We start from the raw sequence: 27,924 nt of genomic DNA, 5'->3' as shown, positions 1-27,924 counted from the left end.
TTTTTACAGTCGTCTTGAATTTTCACAAATGAACGAATATTTCAATATTCCAGAAACGAGAGTCAGCAGAACCTAGTAAACCGGACAATAAACAAAATACTTTCAAGGAACAAACACTATGTACCAAAATACCTTCTAGTAATAAACGTGCATAAACATACTTTTATCCATCCGACAGAAAGTTAAAAGAAATCGTCTAATTTCCGAGAAAACGATAATAATTTATACAGGGCCAATTTGGTCCCTTCAGACTTCTAAGGTAGGTTTGTTAGAAAATCCATTTAGCAAATTTAGTAAACAATATTTTTTTGCTTTAAGAGGATCGGTACGTATTTTCGGCTGCAATGCTATTCAAATGGGGATTCATTTTTTTCGAATCCTGAGAAAACTAATAAGTATTTTTGAAAAATTTAAACGCAGAATGAAAGTTTACGTTATTAGTGAGGGCCGAAAGTCCCTGAGAACTTCTGTAATGTTTATTTTAATAAGTTACAGGGGTGAAAATCTAAGAGAAAATTTAATGTGATTTTTAATTTCAAATATATCATTTAAAATAAACTTTTTATTTATTCCAAGGGACTTTCGGCCCTCGGTAATAATTTAGTCTTTCATTCTGCGTTTAAATTTTTCAAAAATATTTATTGGTTTTTTCAGGATTCGAAAAAAATGAACACAATGCCGTGGTAATATTTTCCAAATCTATCTTTGTCTTACAACGCACTCAGCCGAATATAATATTGTCAGCATATATTGTCAGTCAGACACTGATACTCAGTGACAATTTTAAATATTTGACATTGCATCGGGAATATGTTGAGTTATTGATTAAATATTACTGATATATAGTATATTTGATAAATAATTGATTTAAGACGTGAACTTAATAAAAAGTTATTTATTGTGTATTATTTGTGAAAGATCCAAGCAGAGAATACATCAGGATAATATATTCTGTGATCCAAGTATTTTGTTGTTAAAGATGTTCAAAATTGTAAGCGTTCCATAATAATATAGATATTATTAAAAAATCACTTTAACACTTTTCCTCTTTTCTCGATTGAGTATTAGTCTTTGTTTTACATATAAATTATTACAATCACTGAATAGATAGTTAGCGAAAAAATTATCACATTTATTAACTGAATTAATAATTTGCAATTATAAAAATAACAGTTATCCAAGAACATTCAAAACCCATCTCTTTAAATTAATGATGACATTTTCAAGTAGAATGACATTCTAGTAATGTTTCCATATCCATACCATTGTGAATTTTACTACACGTAATTTGCCGTGTAAAGACAGACAAAGTAGGGATACACGTAAAATATTTGCTAATTATGTACCCATAGCCTTAAATAAGACTTTGTATCAAAATATTAAAAGTCATAAAATATGAAATTATTATTGTGTCAAATAAAATAACTACAATAACTTCAAATCGTCAGAAAAGACGTAGTATCGTCGCATTCTTACTTTTATATCAAGAGCGAGGTTGTGGCTCTTGAAGGAGGCCCTTATCCGGTTGAAGGTGGAACTAGCTTTTCCAATGAGGGCTCTTGAGATATCTTGGTTTTTGGTCCACTCTTCATTCGTTTTGGTGCCGAGGTAGCTGTTGATACTGAGGTTTGGTCGGTTGACTTAAATTAGACCTTTTGTTATTTTGTTTGCTAATTATCATGAGATTTTTGCTCTATATTTACAGTAACAATTTTGTCACATTGATGAAAAATCAGTCGATATATTCTATTAAAATCCGTATTTATCGGCCAACTAAACATGGGTTTGATAAATAATAATAATATATAATATTATGTACTAGTTGTCTAGCTAATAGATGCTTTTATATCAGCTTATAGACGTTTAACCCTACATTAGACCACATAATATACAGTGTGTCCAATTAAGTCAGCATCATATTTGTATTCTTAGTTTTATCAAAAAAAGTTATGCTTTATAAAAAGTTGTACATGGTGTAAAACATAAAATACAACGATCAGTTATCAATTTTTTAAAGCCGTATACGAGGTACCTATGTCAAAAAATATAAATTTTGCTCAAGCGTAAAATAGCTTTAGACAGGGCAGTATCATCGCCCCCGCTAGCGCAATTATTTCGATTCGATTTTTTTGCACAAACTTACTCAAAAAGAGGTCCTTATCACATATCCACAGGGTGCCGGGCGGGGCCGTGGTCGAAAAATTTTTTAAACATTTTTTTTAAATAAATTTACAAAAATAATTGTTTTATTTTCAACAATTTTTTTTAGATAATTTGGGTCATTCTGAGCAAAAAAGGTCTCCTGTCATTTTTCTCTAAAAGTGACTGTTGTCGAGTTATATGCGATTAAATATTTGAAAAATGCGAAAATGGCCATTTTCAAGGCTTCATAACTCGATTAAAAATGATTATTATGAAATTCAAAACATGACAAAGTCAAGATTCAAATACCTTCTTCAATTTCCTGAAGAGATTTTTGTCACTATTTTATTGCAAAGCAGTTATTTTCAGTTATTAACAATTAGCGGTATAGTCCAACTGTATCGTCGCCCCCGTTAGCGGAACTATTTCAATTAGATTTTTTTGCACAAACTTACTCAAAAAGAGGTCTTTATAACATATCCACAGAGTGCCGGGCGGTGCCGTGGTCGAAAAATTTTTTAAACAATTTTTTTTTAACAAATTCCCAAAAATAATTTTTTCATTTCCCACAATTTTTTTTAGATAATCTGGATCATTTTGAGTAAAAAAGGTCTCTGGTCATTTGTCTCTAAACTTGACTGTTGTCGAGTTATACGCGATTAAAAATTTGAAAAATGCGAAAATGGCCATTTTCAAGGCTTCATAACTCGATTAAAAATTATTATTTTGAAATTCAAAAAGTGACAAAATCAAGATTCAAATATCTTCTTCAACGTCTTGAAGAGATTTTTGGCATTATTTTATTACAAAGCTGATACTTTTAGTTATTAACAATTAGCGCTATAGTCCAACTGTATCGTCACCCCCGTTAGCGGAACTATTTCGATTAGATTTTTTTGCACATACTTACTCAAAAAGAGGTCCTTATAACTTACCCTGGGGGTGGATGCCACCTTACCCTGGGGGTGGATGCCACCCCTTCTCAGAGGTGAAAACTATTTTATTAAAAATAACCCCACTAATCGATAGAGGGACAAATTTTAAGCACAATTTATTACCTCTAATTATTAAAATAAATCAATAGTTTTTGATAATTGATGTATTCGACCGTTACTTGATGGAAGTTCATTTTATCTCAATACTTTTTGAGTTATTAAAGATCAAAGATTTGAATTTTTCGTGAAATAAATGCATGATGTAAAGCGGTTTTTCGTAAATAATTCAAAAACTGTTTAAAACAAGTTTTATCAAAATAGTTATGATTACCAACATTGAAGATAATAAAAAATAAAAGAGATTTCTTATTCGAAAAACCTTTGAGAATTAATAAAAAGTGAGTTATAGGTGATGGAATGTATATTTTTTTTCGGCTAGTACCCAAATCTATGTATTCAAGCTCAAATAACGGGAAAACGGTGCATTTTATAAAATATATTTTATGTCCAACTGACTTTATGGAGTAGGTGCCTAGCGACATCTGCTAAACGAAAGACACAGTTTTTCAACCTAATAAAAATATTTAAAAATATTTTTAAAAGATATTTAATTGAAAAACTTATCTGGACTAAGTCATTACAAAATTATGCTGAGACAGACCACAGAAAAATATAATAGTATATTCTGAATATGCAAGAACCAGGTCAGTCAATATACAGAAAGGCTAAAATAAGTTAAAAAGAGCAAATCATCAGGAATCTGATAGATAAAGGAATTAGTCAATAGACGGAGAAAGTAAACAGTGAAGCAAAATGTGTACAACTCTAAAAATCACACCAGAATATGAAAGGCTGAAAGGAAATGGAGTCATTTACCATGTCAGTAGAATCTCTCGATAGGGGTTGACCCGTATTCCTCACGAAATGTATCGTCCTAAATATCGGTTAGATCAGACGCTTTTTGAAAACGATAACATCAAATAAAAAAAATATTGTTTTAGTATATTTCCTAATCAAGCCTTCGATGTACCCCGTAATAGAAAATAATATTTATTAATATTGTCTAGTTTGTGTGTGTTATGGGTTATCTACATAATTATGTAGTTGACATAATTAATTATAATAAACAATTGTAAATAATTATTACAAAGTAATTTATAATTAATTATGGTCCAATAAATACATTAAAATATTTCTATTTTCTTATTTGAACAATTAATCTTCTGATTTAGAACATTGAACTGATTACTGTAGTATCTGGTAAATTTCATATGAGTTTAAATTATTCATTTAGGATTTTTAATAGCATATTATGCAACGAGCATTTTTTTAATGATGGACATTATGAAGCGAGCATGAGGGTTACGAAACGAGCCGTATGTGGCGAGTTTCGTATAGAGTACGAGCTTCATAATGATAATTAAATGCAAGTTGTATACACTATTTTTTCTATGATCATTCACAACAAAAAATATATTCAAATTTAATAATTTTGTAACACAAATAAATTCAGTAGTTTGTCAGTTTGACGGTGTGTTTATATATTGAGAACTGTCAAAGCGTATGTATTTGACTCGCCATTGGTTACTGCGCGTGTACCACCTTTATCGCGAATGCCATATCGCGATTCTATTGGTTAAAAATCTGTATCTTAAGAGGATCGGTACGTATTTTCGGCTGCAATGCTATTCAAATGGGGATTCATTTTTTTCGAATCCTGAGAAAACTAATAAGTATTTTTGAAAAATTTAAACGCAGAATGAAAGATCACGTTATTAGCGAGGGCCGAAAGTCCCTGAGACCTTCTATAATGTTTATTTTAATAAGTTGCAGGGGTGAAAAACTAAGAGAAAATTTAGTGTGATTTTTAATTTCAAATATATCATTCAAAATAAACTTTTTATTTATTCTAAGGGACTTTCGGCCCTCGGTAATAATTTAGTCTTTCATTATGCGTTTAAATTTTTCAAAAATATTTATTGGTTTTTTCAGGATTCGAAAAAAATAAACACAATGCCGTGGTAATATTTTCCAAATCTATCTTTGTCTTACAACGCACTCAGCCGAATATAATATTGTCAGTCAGACACTGACAATCAGTGACAATTTTAAATATTTGACATTGCATCGGGAATATGTTGGGTTATTGATTAAATATTATTGAAATATAGTGTATTTGATAAATAATTGATTTAAGACGTGAACTTAATAAAAATTTATTTATTGTGTATTATTTGTGGGAGATCCAAGCAGAGAATACATCAGGATAATATATTCTGTGATCCAAGTATTTTGTTGTTAAAGATGTTCAAAATTGTAAGCGTTCCATAACAATATATTATTAAAAATCACTTTAACACTTGTCTTCTTTTCTCGATTGAGTATTAGTCTTTGTTGTACAAATAAATTATTACAATCACTGAATATATAGTTAGTGAAAAAATTATCACATTTATTAACTGAATTAATAATTTCCAATTATAAAAATAACAGTTATCCAAGAACATTCAAAACCAATCTCTTTAAATGAATGATGACATTTTCAAGTAGAATGACATTCTAGTAATGTGTAATGTTTACATATCCATACCAGTGTGCATTTAACTACACGTAATTTGCCGTGTAAAGACAGAAAAAGTAGGGATACACGTAAAATATTTGCGAATTATGTACCCATAGCCTTAACCTTCGGAGTACGAAGACTGGGTCAAGCGTGACCCGAAATTCAGTTATTTCTTAATATTTTATGAAATAATTTTTTTACAAATCCGATTGATCGTAAGTTCTCCTTATTTGTTTCAATCTATTTTTTCGTATATAATTCGTGAACATGCAAATTACAGTTTTTCCTCTACGTAACATCTATGATGCCGGGTCAGTCCTGACCCGGTCTTCGGATTTCGAAGAATATTTTCAATATGTTTGTAGGTACACGTAAATCGCAGCCGTCTCTGTTTACGGGTATACGTACAGTGGAACCCCGATAAGTCGGCCTCCGATAACCGGAAGTCCGGCTAACCCGAACCGATTTTCATCAGACAAAACAAACATTTTTTCACTTTGACCAAGTTTTTTTACCAAGAAATAAACAATACTGTATACAACTGTACTTAAATTAGATGTACATATTGTGCATATTTTATGTACTTCATGTTTTTGCAATTATAATGGAGTTTATCTGTAAGTATACCGTGTTTTATTAATTGTTACTATATTCTCCGGTTAACTCGGATTTTCGATAACTCGGATCGGCCGCAGTCTCGATTAATCCGACTTATCGAGGTTCCACTGTATTCAAATATATGGCCGGAGCAAATTTACCTATGCCCGTTTTCTGTAAGGTATTAAAATCTGGCCGCCGGAGCGAACTAGAATATGCCCATGAGTAACCATCTTAAAAAATTTAAATACAATAATTTAGGATTTTTTTTTTGTTTTTTGTTGAATTAAAGATACTGTTTAATAATACTGACTATTTAAAACATCCTTATAAATAAAATGAGAATGGGTCACGCTTGACCCATCTTCGTAATCTAAGTAAGTCAAATAATCTCCGTACTCCGAAGGTTAATGAAAATCTGTATCATAATGAAGTTCATTATGATACAGGTAGTGACATCATAATTGATATATTATAGTATAAGAATAGAAAAACTACTTTTAATGTTCCCGAGGTGTTTATATTATGTCTGGCGTTATTTTGTTCTCTAATCTTTCATCTGATACTTCGGCAAATATTAGATATTAATTTTATTTATTAGTGATTATTAATTTCAGCAAAGGTCGTAACGCAGCAGTGTTGTCTGATGCTTACTCATATTGCTAGTTAGTTTTGACATTACCAGGCTATTCACTAATTCACCTCTAGAATAAACCTTAAAAATTATAACTACTAACATAAAAAGGGATGACATATGACAACAAAAACTAAACTGAATATATCAACTATAATGGGGCTATTAACATTATGCACTAATAACGCCTATTTTTATTTGAAGGATATTTAAAAAGAATATTTTGGATTGGCCATAGGCTCTTAATCTCATGGTCTCAATATGATAATTTCTTAATTTGGCCTAATGAATCAAAGCACGGAATCATTGTTTGATGGACATTAATATTACCATTAGTACGGCAATCAATCAAAACCATGAAGAAAGAAGACCACAACTCACTACAATGCGAGCTGTGTCTACTATAATGAAAATGTGTTCTAGAAAAAAAAAACTGCTAACAAAGCTTTGAGAAAAAATAATTATCCATTTCCGCCTTTAAACAAGACATTTGACAACATTATAAAAGGGTATCAAGTCCATTGAAAGAGTGAGCAGATTTAAATACCAGGGAACGTGGCTTTTTAAAGATTGGACATCGGATAGGGAAGTAAAATGTCGCGTTGTGCAAGCTCGACAAGCTTTCGTGAAATTCAGGAATAGCCCAGTAAATGAACGGGTAATACGGCGATACCGTGAAATTTTCAGGGGCAACTCCGAATTGCATGAAAATTTGGATTTAGGTTCTAATTACCCTCCACCTCAAAGTTAAAATTGTGCCGTTGGCTGCTCTTACTTGGGGAGTGACAGTCACCCTTTCTCGGGGGTGAAAAAACATATGTTCAAGATAAGACCGGAAATGGATAAATTGACTAACTTTAAGCAAGTTATGATTTATAGAATTTTTTATGTAGGGTCAATATTTTTCGAGTTATTTGCGATTGAACATGTTTATTTTTCGACATAAAAACTACGTTTTCAGACGGTTTTCGCAAATAACTCAAAAAGTAAATATACTTGGCTAAAGTATAGCCTATAAAAAACCGAAATAAATGGTATATCAGTCAAGTCTATTAATCAAGTAAAAACAAAGTTGTAGCTCATGAAAAATAGGTTCTTATTCGTCTAATTCCAAATCGAATATTTCAAGGTGAAATCACTGACAAATTAAGCACTTTTGGGGAAAACGCATTCAAAGTTTGTTAAAGTGTTTATAAAAAGCTTTATTTTAATTGTCTACAAAAGTTTCTAGCATTAAAAATAAGCGAGTTACGCTCAAAATAAAGTTGGCCCTCTTTTTTTTTGGTAAAAAAATCATGAAAATCTCTCCGTGTTTAGCTCCCCAAATGAAATTAATCGCCACCGCTTTACAAACAATTTACTTACTTAACTATTTTTTATATGATCTATAAGTTTCACCGGTTTAAAGTGCTTATTTTTGAAAAGGTTATAGTTGAAAAAGCTAGAACCGGTCACTAATCACGAGTCTATGCAAATTTTAAACAGCCATATCTTAAGGTGATACAGTAGCGATCAACAGGTAGCCAAAACGCGTTCCAAGATTGCGGCTGTAAATTTAAATATTTTTTCGAGATATTTGGCACACGTATTCGTAATATAATAAAGAATGGCGGTACAGAGCCCAATTTGAAAAATATATTAATATGTGGAAATTACTCTGTAATTAAATAAAATATTAAAAAAGCGAGCCTCTACCGCCATTAAGAAGAACAACAAATAGACTTTCTTCAAATAAACTTTTTTATCCGATGCCTAGATTTTGTGTCATTTGGGAACAACTAATGAAATAAAAAATTTTAGTAGTTTCAAAATGACACAAAATCTAGGCATCGGATGAAAAAGTTTATTTGAAGAAAATTTTTTTGTTCTTCTTAATGGCGGTATAGGCTCGTTTTTTTAATATTGTATTTAATTACAGAGTAATTTCCACATATTAATATATTTTTGAAATTTGGCTCTGTACCGCCATTCTTTATTATATTACGAATACGTGCGCCAAATATCTCGAAAAATATTCAAAATTACAGCCGCAATCTTGGAGCGCGTTTTCGCTACCTGTTGATCGCTACTGTTTCCTCTTAACCAATTTTTGTCTTACGGAAAAACAAAATGAAACTAGCATATTTATAATAGCAAAAGATACATATTTTTACTTTTTAAGATTTTTCTTATCACTAATACTTTTTAGATTATTTTGAAAAAAGGAAATTTTTCAAACATTTTAAAAAAAATTTTTTAATATAAAACCAATTTTTTTCAAAAATAGGCACTTCAAACCAATTAAACTTACAGATAATATAAAAAATACAGATACAGTTAAAATAGATGGTAAAGCGGTAACGAATAATTTTATTTAGGGTACTAAATAGAGAGAGGTTTTCACGATTTTTTTTTTACCAAAAAAAGGGGCCATTATTTTTTTAGTGTAACTCGTTTAATTTTGATGCTAGAAACTATTGCACAAAAGAAATATAAAGCTTTTTTAGATACTTTAAAAATGTTAATAAGCTTTTCCCAAAAAGTGCTTAATTTTTCGGTGATTTCGCGTTGAATTATTCGATTTGGAATTATCCGAATGAGATTGTATTTCTCATGACCTACAACTTTGCTTTTACTCAATTTGGAAACTTTACTGATACACCATTTTTTTAGTTTTTTTATGAGCTACACTTTTGCTAAAAATATTTTTTTCGACAAAATATTTACTTTCTGAGTTATTTGCGAAAAACGGTCTGAAAACGTAGTTTTTTTGGTCGAAAAGTCAACATTTTCAATCGCGAATCACTCGAAAAGTATTGACTTACGTAACAAAATTTATAGAACGAAAGTTGCTCATAATCTGTCAATTTATCCATTTCCGGGCTTATTTTAAATACGCGTTTTTCACCCCTCGAAAAGGGGTGACTGTAACCCCCCAAGTAAAAGCAACCAACGGCACAAATTCAGCTTTGAAGTGGAGGGTAAGTAGAACCTAAATCCAAATTTTCATGCAATTCGGAGTTGTCCCTGAAAATTACACTCCAAAACGGTCATTTATTGGGCTAAAAGTACTGACCTGTTCAGAGTTCGATCTTACACTGAGACTAAGGTTTATTAAATGCTTCGTATGGTCGGTGCTGCTATATAGCGTAGAGGGCTAAACACTCAAAACGAGGGATATAAACAGATTAGAAGCTTTCGAAATGTGGCTTTATCTCCGTATCCTAAAGGTACCATGAAGGGCAAAAGTCACAAATGTAGGTATCCTTAAAAGAATCAACCAAGAACGCCAAATTTTTGGAAAGCACCAAGAAAAAGAAAACCATCACATCATCCGAAATTTAAAAAAAAATTACGCCCAACTTATAATCGAGGGTAAAATTGAAGGCAAGAGCCATTCTTTATTATATTACGAATACGTGCGCCAAATATCTCGAAAAATATTCAAAATTACAGCCGCAATCTTGGAGCGCGTTTTCGCTACCTGTTGATCGCTACTGTTTCCTCTTAACCAATTTTTGTCTTACGGAAAAACAAAATGAAACTAGCATATTTATAATAGCAAAAGATACATATTTTTACTTTTTAAGATTTTTCTTATCACTAATACTTTTTAGATTATTTTGAAAAAAGGAAATTTTTCAAACATTTTAAAAAAAATTTTTTAATATAAAACCAATTTTTTTCAAAAATAGGCACTTCAAACCAATTAAACTTACAGATAATATAAAAAATACAGATACAGTTAAAATAGATGGTAAAGCGGTAACGAATAATTTTATTTAGGGTACTAAATAGAGAGAGGTTTTCACGATTTTTTTTTTACCAAAAAAAGGGGCCATTATTTTTTTAGTGTAACTCGTTTAATTTTGATGCTAGAAACTATTGCACAAAAGAAATATAAAGCTTTTTTAGATACTTTAAAAATGTTAATAAGCTTTTCCCAAAAAGTGCTTAATTTTTCGGTGATTTCGCGTTGAATTATTCGATTTGGAATTAGCCGAATGAGATTGTATTTCTCATGACCTACAACTTTGCTTTTACTCAATTTGGAAACTTTACTGATACACCATTTTTTTAGTTTTTTTATGAGCTACACTTTTGCTAAAAATATTTTTTTCGACAAAATATTTACTTTCTGAGTTATTTGCGAAAAACGGTCTGAAAACGTAGTTTTTTTGGTCGAAAAGTCAACATTTTCAATCGCGAATCACTCGAAAAGTATTGACTTACGTAACAAAATTTATAGAACGAAAGTTGCTCATAATCTGTCAATTTATCCATTTCCGGGCTTATTTTAAATACGCGTTTTTCACCCCTCGAAAAGGGGTGACTGTAACCCCCCAAGTAAAAGCAACCAACGGCACAAATTCAGCTTTGAAGTGGAGGGTAAGTAGAACCTAAATCCAAATTTTCATGCAATTCGGAGTTGTCCCTGAAAATTACACTCCAAAACGGTCATTTATTGGGCTAAAAGTTCAGAGTTCGATCTTACACTGAGACTAAGGTTTATTAAATGCTTCGTATGGTCGGTGCTGCTATATAGCGTAGAGGGCTAAACACTCAAAACGAGGGATATAAACAGATTAGAAGCTTTCGAAATGTGGCTTTATCTCCGTATCCTAAAGGTACCATGAAGGGCAAAAGTCACAAATGTAGGTATCCTTAAAAGAATCAACCAAGAACGCCAAATTTTTGGAAAGCACCAAGAAAAAGAAAACCATCACATCATCCGAAATTTAAAAAAAAATTACGCCCAACTTATAATCGAGGGTAAAATTGAAGGCAAGAGGGGAATGGGACACAATAAAATGGACCGCGTTATGTAATAATGGATTAAGCGCTAAAATGTAGTTTTGAGATAAATCGGTTTAAAGATTTTAAATTTGTTTTTGGTACTATTTCTAAAATATAGTACTGACATGTTTAATATTTAATATATTAATGCAAATGTAAATAGACTTTTACATGTGTTTAAAATTTTTTAAAAATAATTTATATTTTAAATGTTATTCGATCAAATGTCGCTTAATTCGTTAATGATTTTTTAAGATATGCATGATATTATAAATATGATTGGCGTTTAGTTCGATATTACAAATCCTAGTGTGAGATTTTTTTTAATAAAATAAAAAATGTCGCTTAATACAGGCATTTACAAACAGCTTTTTTTAAATTTTTTTTACAAAAAACATATTTTTATACATAGATTTGCACCCTAGCTGCAAGATGGCACTATTATCTCGATTTTGGACTTTTGGCGGTTAATCCGTTATTACATACCGTGGTCCAAATGTCCTGGCTCCGAAACATAAGGCAATGGACAGGTATTAACGACGATATGTCTCTGATATATATTACCAAAAACAGAAAATTAATGGAAAATGTGATCGCTAACATCCATTACTGAAATTGTACCTGAAAAAGAAAAGAAGTAAATTGAAGGTTTAGAAAATGAAGACTAAGGAAGATCTGATAGAAAACTGTTAAGCACTTGATGTATTTGAAGAATACTATAAAGAATGGGTATTTAAATAGAAACTAATTTAGTCCGTGCATTTTGTCTCAGATTTATCAATTTATTTGTTTCAATTAAAATTAATTAAAATGTTTATTTATTAATTAAAAGTTAAATTTTAATTGGAAACACATCAAACACACACGTGTGATACTTGAAAATTTAAAATAAAATTATTAATGTACGTAATAAACTACGTTCTCTACAATGTATTTTGTGAACGATTTCTAAAGTAGAATTGGCAGTCTCAAATATAGCACATTATTTGCAATTAAAATTGAACTTTAGCCTATTAAATTATAACAGATAATAGATATCATTAGCCAAATTGTTATTAAAGTTACCGACAGAAATGTTTCGGGAAATTATGTTGTGTAATAGATTCTACCGAGATTTTTCTATAAAAGATATGTAATTATAATTAAAATCAATAACTACGACTCGATTGAATAATGAATTGATGATTCACTTATGACTATGATGAATGTATGATAAACGCAATTTAAATTTGATACAATATTTTTTAAAGGTTTATCTACTTGCATATTTTATAAACACATGAATCTTATCAAACTTAATAGGTTTGATCATTCTTCTTTCAAGCTTTGTTTATGTTTACACATATGTCAGTTTTATTTAATAATGATCTTTTTCTTGACCTTCCATCTCCGCGACGAAGCTTGGCAATAATTATTGCTGTTCTATTTTCTGTTCAATAATTATCGCTGTTCTATATTCTAGCAAAGAGTCCAGTTGGGCTGCATCCAAACCATTTTCTGAGGTTTTTCAGTGCCTACGCTGCGCCTTTCTTGCATGTTTCCTGCATTACTAATTTTAGGAGTTCATTACTACCACCACGTGTTATAATATGACCCAATAGTTTTCTTATTTTGATGAAATCCACTAGAGGAGACCGGGGCAAAACGAGGTTCGGGGCAGAACGGGAAATGCATCGGTGTGCATAACTTATAGGCGTCATAATATCGGCAATAGCGCCATTCGAACGAACGTGGGTTGACTCACTTCAGTCATTAGAAAGAAACTTCTAGGCACGTAGTGTGCTTCTTTAAGACATAAAATCCGTTTTCTTTTGTTTTGTTAAAAAATTTAGTGTTATTTATAGAAATGCTATAAGGGGAGTAAGCAAGTTTTATCACGGTTTTCATTAAAATATAATAGATATGTTACTGAATTTTAATATTGCGTGCTGTGAAGAGTTTTATATCTTTACGTTAGAAATGACTATTTTTATGTGAAAAGATGTCTGTTGGGGCAAAGCGGTCGGGGCAAGACGGGATAATATCCCATCTTACCCCACTCTCCTATATTGACACTACTTTACAGCATTGAAAAAGCAGACTGGGCGACTTTTACTGCGAGATTGGACAAATGTCTCGGATGGATAACCCCAACACGTACAAACTATATGAGGTTTGTTGGCGCAGTTATATCTACAGCGAAGAAAACTATACCCAGAGGATATCGTAGAGATTATGTCCCAGGATGGGATGAAAAATGCGAAAAATTGTATCAAGAATACAACGAAAGCCAAGACCGAGAAATTGCGGACGAACTGCTGCACAGTTTGGATGCAGCCAGACGGCAAAAATGGATGGAAACTGTGGAAAAACTAGACTTTAGTAAATCAAGCAGAAAAGCGTGGTCCTTACTTAGAAAACTTGGTAGTAGCAGACACTCAACTAGAGACAAAGTACCAATAGTTCCCAACAGAGTGGCCTCCCACATTGTAGCAAACTCAAGGGCACCTAGAGATCGTGACCACACCACCAAAGTAAAACAAGACCTAAAAATATTAAAGTCTGCATGCCCGCCTACATCTGAATACTCTGACGAGTTTACTCCAGAAGAAATTACCTCAGCAATATCAGAAATTAAATCTGGAAAGGCACCCGGCTCCGATAAAATACATCCAGAATTTTTACTCCATTGTGGCAAATATGCTAGGAAATGGCTGGCTGATTTCTACACAGATATATTAAAATCAGGAGAAATCCCCCATTTCCTTAAAAAGGCCTCCATTATAGCCATATTGAAACCAGGAAAAGCAAATGATCAACCCCAAAACTACCGACCGATTGCACTGCTGAGCTGTGTCTATAAACTGTTGGAACGCTTAATCCACAACAGAATTAGTAACACCATATTGGGGGTGATACCTATTGAGCAAGCAGGGTTCAGACCTAACCGCAGCTGCACAGATCAGATCCTATCCCTAACAACACATATCGAAGCAGGTTTTCAAAGAAAGCAAAAAACATCCGTTGCTTTCATTGACCTATCAGCTGCATACGACACCGTCTGGAGACAAGGACTAATCTGCAAACTGATCCGTGCCATCCCGTGCCAAAAGGTAACCAAACTCATTGATAGCATGCTCACCGACAGACCTTTTCACGTCACAATGGGCAACTTAAGAAGTGTCCAAATGAAGCTCAGCAATGGACTGCCACAGGGATCTGTTTTGGCACACTTACTCTTTAATTTATACATCGCGGACCTACCTAGGACAACTTCGCAGAAATTTGGGTACGCTGACGATTGGGCCATTGCAGCAAGACATAATAACATGAATGTTACAGAGACAATACTGACGGATGACCTTGCTGTTATGGGTGAATATTTTCGCAAATGGAGGCTACGGCCCAATGCAACGAAAACTGAAGTGTGCTGTTTCCATCTTAATAATGCCCAAGCCAACAAAAAACTCTCCGTTCACTTTGAAAACAGACTACTCGCTCATAACTCAACACCAAAATATCTTGGAGTGACTCTTGACAGAACCTTAAGTTTTAAGGAACACCTACAAAGAACGGCAGAAAAACTGAAGACGCGAAATAATATAATCCAAAAGCTATGTGGCACCACATGGGGGTCCTCAGCCTCCGTACTCAGATCATCCGCTCTCGGACTCGTATACTCGGCGGCTGAATATGCTTCGCCGGTATGGCTCAATAGCAAACACACGAAGATCATTGACACCCAATTAAACCAGACAATGCGAATGATCTCAGGTACAATTCGACCAACACCGAACTATTGGCTTCCCATTCTGAGTCACATTCCACCGCCTAAACTAAGAAGAAGTCATTCTCTTCTCAGAGAATATCGAAAAATCGAGGCTAACCATCAACTACCCATCCACCATGATAAGCTTGATATCGAAATGAAAAGACTGCGCTCCAGATATCCCCCATTGTTAAGGGCCACCTCCCTACATCAGGAACATTTCGACCTCACCAACGCTTGGAGAAGACAATGGGAGAGCGACTCACCACAGGAATCACACCAAATGGCCTGTATCGATCAGAAACCGCCAGGCTTTGAACTGCCCCGCAATACATGGACGGCGCTGAACAGAATAAGGACAGGGACCGGTAGATGTGCTGACAGCTTGCATAGATGGGGAAAGGCCCTTACTCCTGAGTGTGATTGTGGTGCGCAACGGCAGACCATCCGCCACATTATTGAGGAATGCCCCCGAAGGCGATACCCTGGAGTTTTCGATGAGTTCCTGAATGCGACCGAAAATGTTTTACAGTATATTAATACATTAGATGTTCGTTTGTGATACTTCATGTAGTGTTTTATATACTTTTTTTTTAAAATTATGTGTTCTTGTTGTATCTATGCCATACGATAAATAAAACAGCATTGAAACTTTGTAAGAAGAATCTGACTAAAAATTAAACTAATATAAAAATCAAGGAAAAAATAAAGAAGAAAACGAGATGGACACTGACTCATCAGAAGATGATGAAGAGTGTAGTTGCACGTGCACGTCCTGTGGATACTTATATTTGCAGACAACTGAAGGATGCGTAGTGTAGTGTCTGCCATGGATGATGCTCATAATTCCTGCGCAGGTGTTGAGGATGAAGGCGAAGGTGCTCATATTTTTGTGAACTCTGTCAGCCTGACTAAAATACATTCCCATTTTGCCCCGTAGCATTTCCCATTTTGCCACGTAACCGGGGCAGAATGGGAATTTCGCACTGATAAGTTAAGTTCTTTATAACCAAATAACTGAGCAATTTCAAATATAAATAAAGTCAGTAATAGGAAGTTTAATAGCAAGTGATCCCGTCTGACTTAGTTAATTTTTTAATACACAGTTTAGTTTTCCTTCTATGATGCTTTCTTTCTTAAGAGTCCCGTTTTGTCCCGGTCTCCCCTATCTACCTGCTGTTCTTTATTCTTTTTAGTACTTCTTCATTGGTAATTCTGTCTGTCCTTCTGTCTGTCCAGGAGATTCTCAGAATTCTTCGATATGTGCAAATTTCAAATGCTTCCAATCTATTCAGACAATGTTTTAGTACTCGTTTTCTAAGATTTAGGCTGAGGTCTCTGCTACATAATATTTGTTTCATGTTATTGAATGCACTTCTAGCCTTTTCTATTCTAACTCGGATTTGTTTGATACAATAGTTTGTTTCATAATTGTTTGTCCCTAAATAACTCTAAGTCTGAACTCGTCATGCCGCCTATTGTTTACCTGTAGAATTATGTTTATAATACTTTTCTTTGATAGGTATAACCATTGATTAAAAACTACATGGAATATTTATAACTACTTGGAATATTTATAATCAATGGTATAACCATGGCTTTTGCTTTCATTATGTTTAGTGACAGACCAAATTCTTCAGTCGTAGCAACAGCCTGATTTAGAATTATTTGTAGATCTGTAATATTTTCTGCTGTAAATTATACAAGAATAAAAAACCGCTAAACGCCGTAAAAATGAGTGGCGCATAAAATATTCCAGCTACAAAAGATCTGATATGAATGTTACGTGGCGCGAAAATGGATTTTCATTTGATGCAAAACAAAATTCTAGTTTTATTTTAAAATATTTTTCCATAATATTTGCTAAATTTGAAGTAAACGCGCCACAAAAGAGTAACTTTGATACAGTTTGAATTTTGAAACTCTTTTGTGGCGCGTTTACTTCAAATTTAGCAAATATTATGGAAAAATCTTTTAAAATAAAACTAGAATTTTGTTTTGCATCAAATGAAAATCCATTTTCGCGCCACGTAACATTCATATCAGATCTTTTGTAGCTGGAATATTTTATGCGCCACTCATTTTTACGGCGTTTAGCGGTTTTTTATCCTTGTATCAGGAGTTTTTCAAAGTTATTTATAAATTAAATGTATGAAGTTGAATGCAATGTTACTCTATTACACGTCAAGCTTTATAAATGGTCACCTTTGTTGCATTATCTCCCAAATCATCTAGTGTCCATCGAATATACACTAGATTTTTTTCTATTCGAAATAGATTGAAAAAAAAATATATTGAAATGGCCGGTAAATGAAGTCGGATTGCCCGTTGCCAGATCAAATTTAGCGTCGTAACCACTACAACTCATAAACCATTTGGGGAATAATCGTTAATTGGATTATACTTTTGTATCTTAATAACTTCTAAACGGCTTAACCGATTTTGATCAGTAAACAAGAGTTTGAAACGTATTGACTAGTATCTGATGGATCTAAGGTAAAGTATGATAACTGAAGCTATTAGGTACAGGAATTATTGAGCTTTCGAAACCGTTTTTCCCACAGGAAATAGATTTTATCATATTTATGAAGCCTATTACCTAAAAATTCGAATTTTCCCGGATATGAGGTATACATCGTTAGATTCGTCTTGAGTCCTTCTACAAACGCTAAGTTATTGGCGCAATTCGTACGTTGGAATGTTGAGTAATTGTCGAAAAACCAAAATTTCAAAGTTCAGTTTTTCAGTTTTTCGGCTATACTGAGTCGTGTGTATGTCTGATCCTGACGGCTTGGTTACCATTTGAAAGTTTAAGTCAACACTATTGATTTGGTGTATTTGCGGTTCTCCTGCCTCTTCTTGAACCGAATATATATACCCCCAAAAAATATGCCGTTTTGTACCTACCAAGTCCTATAGCTGGCTTATGGGTGGTCAAAATACACAAACTACACCGGTTCTAAATCGGCCCTGACCCCCTCTTTAAACACAGAGAATAAATATCAAATCGGTTTAACTTTCAAACACACATACATACATATCCACAAACATTTTCCCTTTTTTAAATAAAAATTGAGTCACATTTCTAAGCTCTATAGCTATTGAATGGTATAACCGATTTTCAAAATTAGACATGCGTTGGAAAGGTAATGATCAGTTCTATTAGAAACCGTAAAGGTTGGACAAATTTTTGAACTTTTTGGAAGTTTTGGTGACGAGAACGAAAAACAGACCCTAAATAGGAAGGGCCGTAAAATCTACACCCTTGGACCAAAATCGATGGTTGACATATAAATTTGTGAGTCTTTTCTAAACTTTAAGATGGGAGTTGGCCCAATTTTCAATTCAGTCAGATTTAGAAAATCGAAAATTTTGTGTATATATAGTGTCGCGTGTAGGGTGGTGTGGGTGTGCGCCACTGGCAAGAACTGCCGTTCTCTGGCAATGTTGAAAATTAGACATGCGTTGGAAAGGTAATGATCAGTACTGTTAGGAGCCGCAAAGGTCCGACTTAAATTTTCGAAGTTTTTGGGAGTTTTGGGGACCAGAACGAAAAACAGACCCTAAATAGGAAGGGTCGTAAAATCGACACCCTTGGACCAAAATGGATGGTTGACATATGAATGGGTGAGTCTTTTTCTGAACTTGAAGATGGGAGTTGGCCCAATTTTCAATTCAGTCAGATTTAGAAAATTGAAAATTTCGTGTTTATAATAGTATTGCGTATAGGGGGGCGTATTTCTGCGCCACTGGCGAGAACTGCCGTTATCTGGTAATCTTTCCGATATAAAACTAACAGCTTCGATAACTAATAAATCGAAAACTATTACTTTTATCAAAAAAATGTATAATGAAAATTTTTTGTTTATAATTAATATTTTTATTACATTTGCGCTCAAAATTAAAAAAAAAAATTCCACTCTCGAGATGAGGTGGCAACCACTCCATGGCAAAAGCGTCTTTGGGCATCATATAGATTTTGATCCTTGGACTATCCACTACTTATTGTCAAATTTTTAAACAAATCTATCCATTCTGTAAAAATTGCGAAGTGAAAAATTTCAGTTCCTGGACTAATTATACATTTGGAGCTCTATAACTTCTGAACGGCTGAACTAATGTTAATCACTAAACATGAGTTTAAAACATATTGACAAGTAGTATATGATGCATCCAAGATCAATTATGATAACTGAACGTACTACAGGAATTATTGAGCTTGAAAAACCGTTTTTCCCATAAGAAATATATTTGATCATAATTTTGAACCCTATAACTTAAAAATTCGAATTTTCCCAGATATAAGGTATACACCGTTAGACGCGTCCTGAGTACTTCTATAAACGCTCAGTTATTGGTGCAATTCGTAGGTTGAAATTTTGAGTAATTGTCGAAAAACCAAAATTTTCAAAGTTTAATTTCTCAGTTTTTTGGCTATGGTGAGCAGTGCGTATGTCTCAGCTTGATCGCTTAAGCGCCATTTGAAAGCTTAAATCAATCCTGTTAATCTGGTTTATTTGCGGTTTTCCTGTCTTTACTTAAACCTAAGATATGTACGCCCAAAAAATATGCTATTTTGTATTTACCTAATCCTCTAGCTAACTTACTGGTAGTCAGAAGTCAAAAATTAGACCGGTTCTCGATCGGCCCTCGCACCCTCTTGAAACACAAAAAAAAAATTCAGATCGGTTTAACTTTTCCACACACATACATACAAACATACATATCCACAAACATTTTCCATTTTTTAAATAAAAATTGAGTCATATTTCTGAGCTCGATAACTTTTGAATGTTATAACCGATTTTTAAAATTAAACATGCGTTGAAAAGGTAATGATCTATGCTATCAGAAGCCGCAAAGGTCGAGCTTAATATTTTGAAATTTTTGGGAGTTTTGGGGACGAGAACCAAAAACAGGCTTTAAATGGGAAGGGCCGTAAAATCCACACCCTTGGACCAAAATGGAGAAGTAACATATAGATGGACGAGTCTGTTCCTAAAATTTAAGATGGGATGTGGCCCAATTTTCCATTCAGTCAGGTTTAGAAAATCGAAAATTTCGTGTATATATAGTGTCGCTTGTAGGGGTGTTGTGCGCCACTGGTGAGAACTGCCGTTCTCTGTGGATTCTTGCTAATTTCACATATGAGTAGGCCATTTATTTTTGTGCCTGCTACTTCATCTTCTAATCCTTTTTTGACTATTTCTTCTGAGCATGCTTAAATAGTGATGGCGACTGTTATCTCTTTCGATTTATATTTTATTAGTTTTTAAATTATTTTATTCTTATGACAGCTTCTTAGTCACAATACATATTATTGATTATTCTTATGTCCCGTGTGTCGATGTTCTTTTTATTCTCAATAGTTTTATTAACAGATTATATTTCATCATATCGAATGCCTTATCTAAGAAGCATGTCCTGGTCTACATCTAAACATCTCTGTATTAGCACATTTACTGCATATAGTGTTTCTCTGTTTCCTTAAGCATTTTTAAATTAATAATGATAATATAAATCTATTATTAAAAAAATATGCAAACATAAAAATATTGCGCTGGGCAGGTCAACTTATAAGAATGAATAACAACAGAACACCCAATAGAACACTTAGCGGAATAGAGGCCAGTAGGAAAACCAAGGAAGAAGTGGATAGACGAAGTGAGAACCCATGCTAAAAGATATTGATGGTGGACAACTGGAGGAGAGCTGCCAGAGACAGAGATAGTTTCGATTTCCACTTCGGCAATGGTTCATGAGATTAATTGCCAACATCATCATCATCATCATATCATCATCATCATCATCATCATCATCATCATCATCATCAGCATCATCATCATCATCTAGCCGTTATCGTCCACTGCTGAACATAGGCATCTTCTAAGTTTCTTCACGTCTCCATGTCTTGAGCTACCATCATCCCGTTCCCGGCAGCTCTCTTTATCGTCACTTCAGCGCGTTGGTGGTCGACCTCGGCTTAGTTTGTCTGCTCACGGTTGCCATTCCAATAATTTTCTAGTCCACCTGTCGTTCGGTGTTCTTGCCACATGACCTGCCCATCTCCATTTATATTTTGCTATATGTTCTACTAGTTCTTTAATTTTTGTTCTTTTTCTTCTTCTTCTTCTTGTACTTGTTGTAGATCTATCGATCTGTTAATTCCGACGTTGAAGTATTTCTTAAGAGGTAGACTGCCAGCTATTTCTCCATCTTTTTGCTGGTCTCCCCGGTGGACGCTTGCCTACTGGTTTTCCTTCTAGAGCAATCCTTGGTAGTCTGTGCTCCTCCATTCTTTTTACATGACTAAACCATTCTCTTCGTCTTTGCCTTCCCCATCTGACTACATCTTGCACGCCACATTGTTCCCTGATGATGTTGTTTCGTATTCTATCTCTTCTTTTCTTCCCTGCTATTGCTCTTAGTTTCTTCATTTCGGCTGTTCGTAGCATGCTTTTGGTTTTATGGTGTCTTCTTTTGATTCAATGTTATAGGTCATAACAAGTCTGATGCAAGTTTTATTAATTCTAACTTTGCTGTCCATTTTCATATATGGGTTATTCCAGACCACATCTCTTAAACATCCGGACAAGACAGAGGCCTTGTTAATTTGTCCTCTTAGGTCTCTGACTGGGTCACTATAACTTGATAACTCTACACCTAGGTATTTGGATTGGTTTAGCTGTTCTATTGGTTTTCCCTCTACCACTAGCTTGCATCTAATTGGATCTTTCGCAATGGTAATGCATTTTGTTTTCTGCGTGTATATGTTTAAGTTGAGTCGTCGACATATTTGATAGAATCGATAAAGTTGTCTTTGTAGGTCATCCTAGTCCTCTGCAATCAGGGCTTCATCATTCGCATAGCACACTATACTGATTCAATTGTGGCCGAGTCTGTGTCCTAGTTGTAGCGATTCCACATCTTCTATTATTTCATCCATTAGCATATTGAATAGAAATGGACTCAGGCTGTCCCCCTGCCTGATTCCTCCTGGTGTTGGTATGTTCGTCGTAGTGTTGTCGTTTGTTTTAATTTTTGTCGTGTTTTTATTGTTCATTTGTTTTATGACTTCATCAATGTTTGCCGGTGTCCTTTTTTGCTTAATTTTACGAAGCAAATATATGCAGGTTGGTTATATTCTACTGAATTCTCTTTCACTTGTTTCATGACAAATATTGCGTCCGTAGTTGATCTGTCTTTCCTGAATCCTTGCTGTTCTTCTCTATTCTTTATCTGTGATTCCAATTTATCCTTAAATATGCCTGTGAATAACTTCATTGTCGTATTTAAGAGAGTTATTCCTCTGTGGATGTCCGGGCATGATCTTTGTCCTTTCTAAAAAATCGGTATTCTGATACGGGTGTGACAATCTTGTGGTATCTCTGCTCTGTCTTAGATTCTGTTAAATAATGTTGTGAGACAATTTTGAGTTTCTGACCGCCGTATTTCAGCAGTTCGTTCGGTATTCCATCAGTACCTGGCAATCGTATATTCTTTAAGCTCTTCATTCTCGCTTCTACTTTAGTTTCTTTAGTGATATGCCTGTCTTCTGTATTGTAATCGTGTTCGTCATTGGCGTCTTCACCTTTGTAGAGTTCTCTGAATTGAAGGGGTTGGAGCAGAAAGGGTATAAGTACGTCTAAGTTAGTTTTGAGAAAATAGCTTCCAAAGTAATTTGCATTTTTAAAATTCTGTAAAACCCCTTAGTTTAATTATCAATATTTAAAAGTTATAAATGCAAAATATGTTTTTATTGTTAAAATAATATATTTGATAAAGGGATTAGTTGAGTTAAAAAATTGAATTTGATTAACTTATACCGTTTTTGCACCAACACATTTTTACATGTGGTTTGAGCAAGGAAAAGTAAATAGCTAGAGAAAGTAAAGTTTCAAAACATTTTTATTAATAAACAGAACATTTTTGGAAGTATGTACCATTAAGATACAATTTAAATATAAAGTTACAAATAAATTTTCAAAGACAAAAAATTATTCGTAGTCAGAACTAATCACATCGTCTTCGTTTTCATTTTCTTCTGTAACTGGATCAACTGCATTCGGTCCCAGCTCCATTGCTTCTTCTGATGTGTGAACCCTCTTTTTATTTTTATTTTTTGTCGTCGCATCCTCCTGTTTAATATTCTTATAAAATGCATGGTGCACTGGAGGTATAAAATCCAAAGGAGTTTGCAGATTTTTCCATTTTTCAAGTTTAATTGGCACTGAACTTATGTGAAGTTGCGTAAAAGTTCCATTAATTGAAAGCGATGGGCGTCCAGATAAGTTGGACCCACATAAACATTTTAGGAATGTATAGATATCATTCAAAACTGGCTTAAATTCAAACAAAAATGAGTCAAAGTCTTTTGCATATCTAAAGTGTGCGATATCTCTAAATTTAAGAGGTCTTCCTTCTGTATCTTTTTTTGGATCTTTTATAAGCTTATTAAGTCCTTCAAACGAAAAAAACATTTCCTTTGTCATGTTGTGATCTATGAATTTTTTGCAAGAACTTGCGATTACTTGTCTCCAGTGGTCGGGAATAAAAACTTGAGGATTCATTTTTTTGTTTTTTTCAATCAAAGCAAAATTCCTGTCACATTCCATATAAGTGTGACCTGGCTCTAGGAATTTGTGATGTATTTCTGTAATGTGGGTGGCTTTCACTAAAAACATAAATAACTTGCAAATATTTTTATTTTTGTTTTGCCCCCCACACGAATCGCTGTATGCTATTACTTTAGTAACAGTGGATGGTAGGGATTTGAAAAAATGAACAAGGCATGACCCTATCTCCTATGAACCCCTGCCAGAAACAGTTTCATCCCATATGTACATGTGGCCTGTTCCAGTGAGCAAATTATGGACGCAAAAATTGTATGTCCATAGTTGCCTTAGATAGAATACCTTTGATGTAATAAGTAATGGCGTGGCCAACGTTTGCTGTAGATCAAAACATATTACCACAGTTTCCTTCGAAGTTTTGTTGCTTTTAATATCCCGCTCTTTCATACTACATGCCTTTTGCGCCTTTCTTTGATGTAGTTCTAAAGACACTGTAGCATTTTGGATACTGATTGCGTTTCCAGAGTTCTTTACAATATTCTGCAAGCTGTCGCACTTTGAGCAAGTGTCGCTGTGAGGCTTGTGAAACCGCAAATTAAATTCACTGTTAAAAACATTACGGTAGTAACTCATCTTAACGACTGGCTCATTATTTTTGGTGCAATATTGTTTATATAGTAAGTACATCTTTGTAACGCTAAGATCTGAGGAAAGATATCGGGTATTTAAGTTATCTGTACGAGAGCAGTGGCTTTTGTATTTCGGGAACATATTTATGTGCTGAATTACAATCTCTCGAGTATTTTTGTCAATTTTGTTAACACTTTCTTTTTTTTCCTTTTATCAGGTTCTGTTATACCAAATCTATCAGTTTTTTCACATACTGTAGTAAACCGTCTATTACTAATATCAAACGTTTGGAGGAAAAATGCTTTACATACTCGCTTATTTATTAGCATGATTTTTGTAGAAAAATTTCGATGTTTTGCAGACATTTGATTCCTCCTAGCAACTTCCTCCTTTTTTATGCAAGACGATAAATATACTGTTTGCAGGTCATAACTAGGAAGCTCATAAAATTTATCAAATAGAGCTTGTCTGTCTACCTCAGAAATAATTTCGTTACACTTAAATCTACATGTATGATCAAAAGGTCTTAATTGCTTACTCAGATGGATGACGTTCTTGTGTCCTACATACTGCTTGCCTTCGGTTCTTAGCATCTTTTTTTCATTTCTTTTCCAGGCGCTGATATTCCTTTTTCGTTTTCTAGTTTTACTTGGCAGGACATGTGTAGATTTACTGGCACTGCTTGACTCTGACTGTTCAGATTCTTCTGAGGAATGTACACCATCATCGTCTTCTGGTCGATATTCTTCATCTTCCTCCGTTTCATAAGGATCTAACTCTGATTCATAGGTATCTACAAAAAAAAACAGGATCATAACCATAAAATTAAAGCTGAGATTATTAATTTTAATCTTACCCTCTCTGCTACTACTAGCCATCTCCAAATATACAAGTTAACAATTAGATTTCGTTTTATATAACGTACACCAACAATACTGTGCACAAAAACCTTGTAAACACACAATTTCAATGAAAAACGAACTAGCCACAACGAGTACGTTGAACAGTCTGTTAGAAAATGTTGAGTGCAAAAACGGTACCAGTGATGTTATACCGGTTTTCCTCTAACAAATATTTAGGAATTGTTTAGTAGGTTTTTTTACCAATTAATAGATAGCACCAGGAGTATCTAAACACGCTTAAATCGTTTTTGCTCTGAAAGAACACACACTCTAGTATTGTTTTCTGCACTTAACTCAAAAAATGTAAAAATGTCAGTTATACCCTTTTTGTACCAACCCCTTCAATTATTTTCCCATGTCTCAGTTGGTATCCCCTTTGTCTGTACAAATTCAGTTACTGGTTTTTTTCTGTTTTTTAACATTTTCCAAACTTTCCTCTGCACGCCATATATGTTGTGTTCCATGTCACTTGTGAAGTTGATCCAATGCTCTCTTTTTATTTTATTTATTTTATTTATTTTAATTATTTTATTAATTTTATTTATTTTATTTATTTTATTTATTTTATTTATTTTATTTATTTTATTTATTTTTTTTATTTTATTTATTTTATTTATTTTATTTATTTCATTTATTTTATTTATTTTATTTATTTTATTTATTTTATTTATTTTATTTACTTTATTTATTTTATTTATTTTATGTATTTTATATATTTTATTTATTTTAATTATTTTATTTATTTTATTTATTTTGTTTATTTTATTTATTTTATCTTATTGTTCTTTTTCTGATGGTATTATTTGGTATCCTGGCTCTCCTTGCGATTGATAGCATGGCTCCATCCATTGCCCTCTGGGTCACTCTTAGATTCTCTGCTGACTTTTTCCTTAATACTAAGGTCTCGGTTCCGTATGTCATCACCGGCAATATGCACTGCTCATACACTTTCTTCTTTAGACATAATGGGCATATCATTTTTAAATATCTCCTCTAGCTTACCAAACGCAGTTTAGCCCAAACCTATTCTGCGCTGTATCTCGTGAGATTGGTTGTTCTTTCCAATTTGTAGTTCCAATTTTTCCAATGAGCTTAAACGAATCTGAAAATCTCACTAATTAGATTTTTATTGCCATTAAAATGCCCTTAGAATAGATCAACTACTAATACAGTATATAAAAAAAATCTGTCTTTTTGTTGCAGTGATCGAAGCAACGTCCAGGATAGCTATGGAAGAATCTTCATATGACTACGGAGACGTAGGTCATTTTGAAGAATGTGTTCGATTGCAATCTAGAGAAGATAACATTAAAGGAAAATATTGTATTGCAGATATTGCTTTTAAATACATAAATTTCACAGGATACTCACCGATAAGTCAGGTAAGTCAGTTTGTAGTCACTCTTTTATGTTATATAAATCTTCATCAACTTTGCATCATTGACTGGATAAATTTCTGTAAGAAATTTCTATAAATTGTAGTGTTGCTACGCCACTGGTAGCAAAATAATTTCTACTTTTATAAAAGCTACTGAGTAACTTTTCCCAGTAAATTCCGAAGAAAACTCGGGTACTTATAATGCATTCAACAGATGTTTATAAACATTGACAACTTGTACCTAGGAAGTCCTGGGTAGAAAATTTTTAAAAGATGTGTTTTTATCTATTTACTTATAGAAATTTCGAAAGCTGAAAAATAGGATACCAAATGAAAAAAAACCAACTTAAAATAATCTGCTCTGCAGACGACGCAATACTAATCTCTCATAGTGAAGATGATTTACAACGTATGCTGCACCAATTTAGTACAACGCTAGAAAATTACTTAATTACTTACTTACTAGCCAACGCCCACCCTTGACATGTTAGCCATTTGGTGGCGCGCTGACCAGTGAGCAAGGTAACCATATCTAGGGATTTTCCCCGAATCTAGGGATTTTTTGAATCTTTTCGAGCTCTGGAGGGATTTTTTTTGAAATCTAGGGATTTATTAAACTGTGCTGCCGCCATTTTTTGTTGTTATTAAATATTTTTTTGTTCAAATATTATTATTATTGTCATTATTTATTGTTCCCTGACATAAATATTCCTAAGTAAACATTAAAACATTACCTAATCAATTATTAAAGTGGATTAAACATAGTGTTTAATAGGTTATAAATTAAATTGACAGCTGTCATCTGTCAATTTCTTCTTTTTTAGGTAAAATTAATACGATTTAGGGATTTCTAGGGGAAATTGAAGCTCCCGTCTAGGGATATTCTGAAATTTCATCTGGCAACTCTGTAGACGAGCCGTTTCTCGTAGTCGAACTTCATCCTCCTCGGGTGGGTCTGTTATCAGGGCTGGGCACTCTGGGAGGTGAGCAGCATCCATCTGGGGCTGATTACATAGTGGACAGTTGTCATTTTCGCGGACGCCGAT

At 33.5% G+C, this 27,924-nt stretch overlaps 1 protein-coding gene across 1 annotated transcript in view; it reads left to right on the top strand.

The window, feature by feature from the left end:
- The window catches only part of LOC114339742 (nose resistant to fluoxetine protein 6-like), a 148,876-nt gene that overhangs the window by 6,216 nt on the left and 114,736 nt on the right, over positions 1-27,924 (top strand). The window contains exon 2 of the mRNA XM_050649023.1: positions 26,704-26,882. Within this exon, the coding sequence (XP_050504980.1) occupies positions 26,704-26,882 (179 nt within the window). The remainder of the gene's footprint in view (positions 1-26,703; positions 26,883-27,924) is intronic.

This window comes from Diabrotica virgifera, chromosome 4, assembly GCF_917563875.1.
Source record: "Diabrotica virgifera virgifera chromosome 4, PGI_DIABVI_V3a".
Taxonomy (NCBI): domain Eukaryota; kingdom Metazoa; phylum Arthropoda; class Insecta; order Coleoptera; family Chrysomelidae; genus Diabrotica; species Diabrotica virgifera.
Note: the sequence above shows the minus strand (reverse complement) of the source record. Positions and strands in the feature narration are given on the sequence as shown.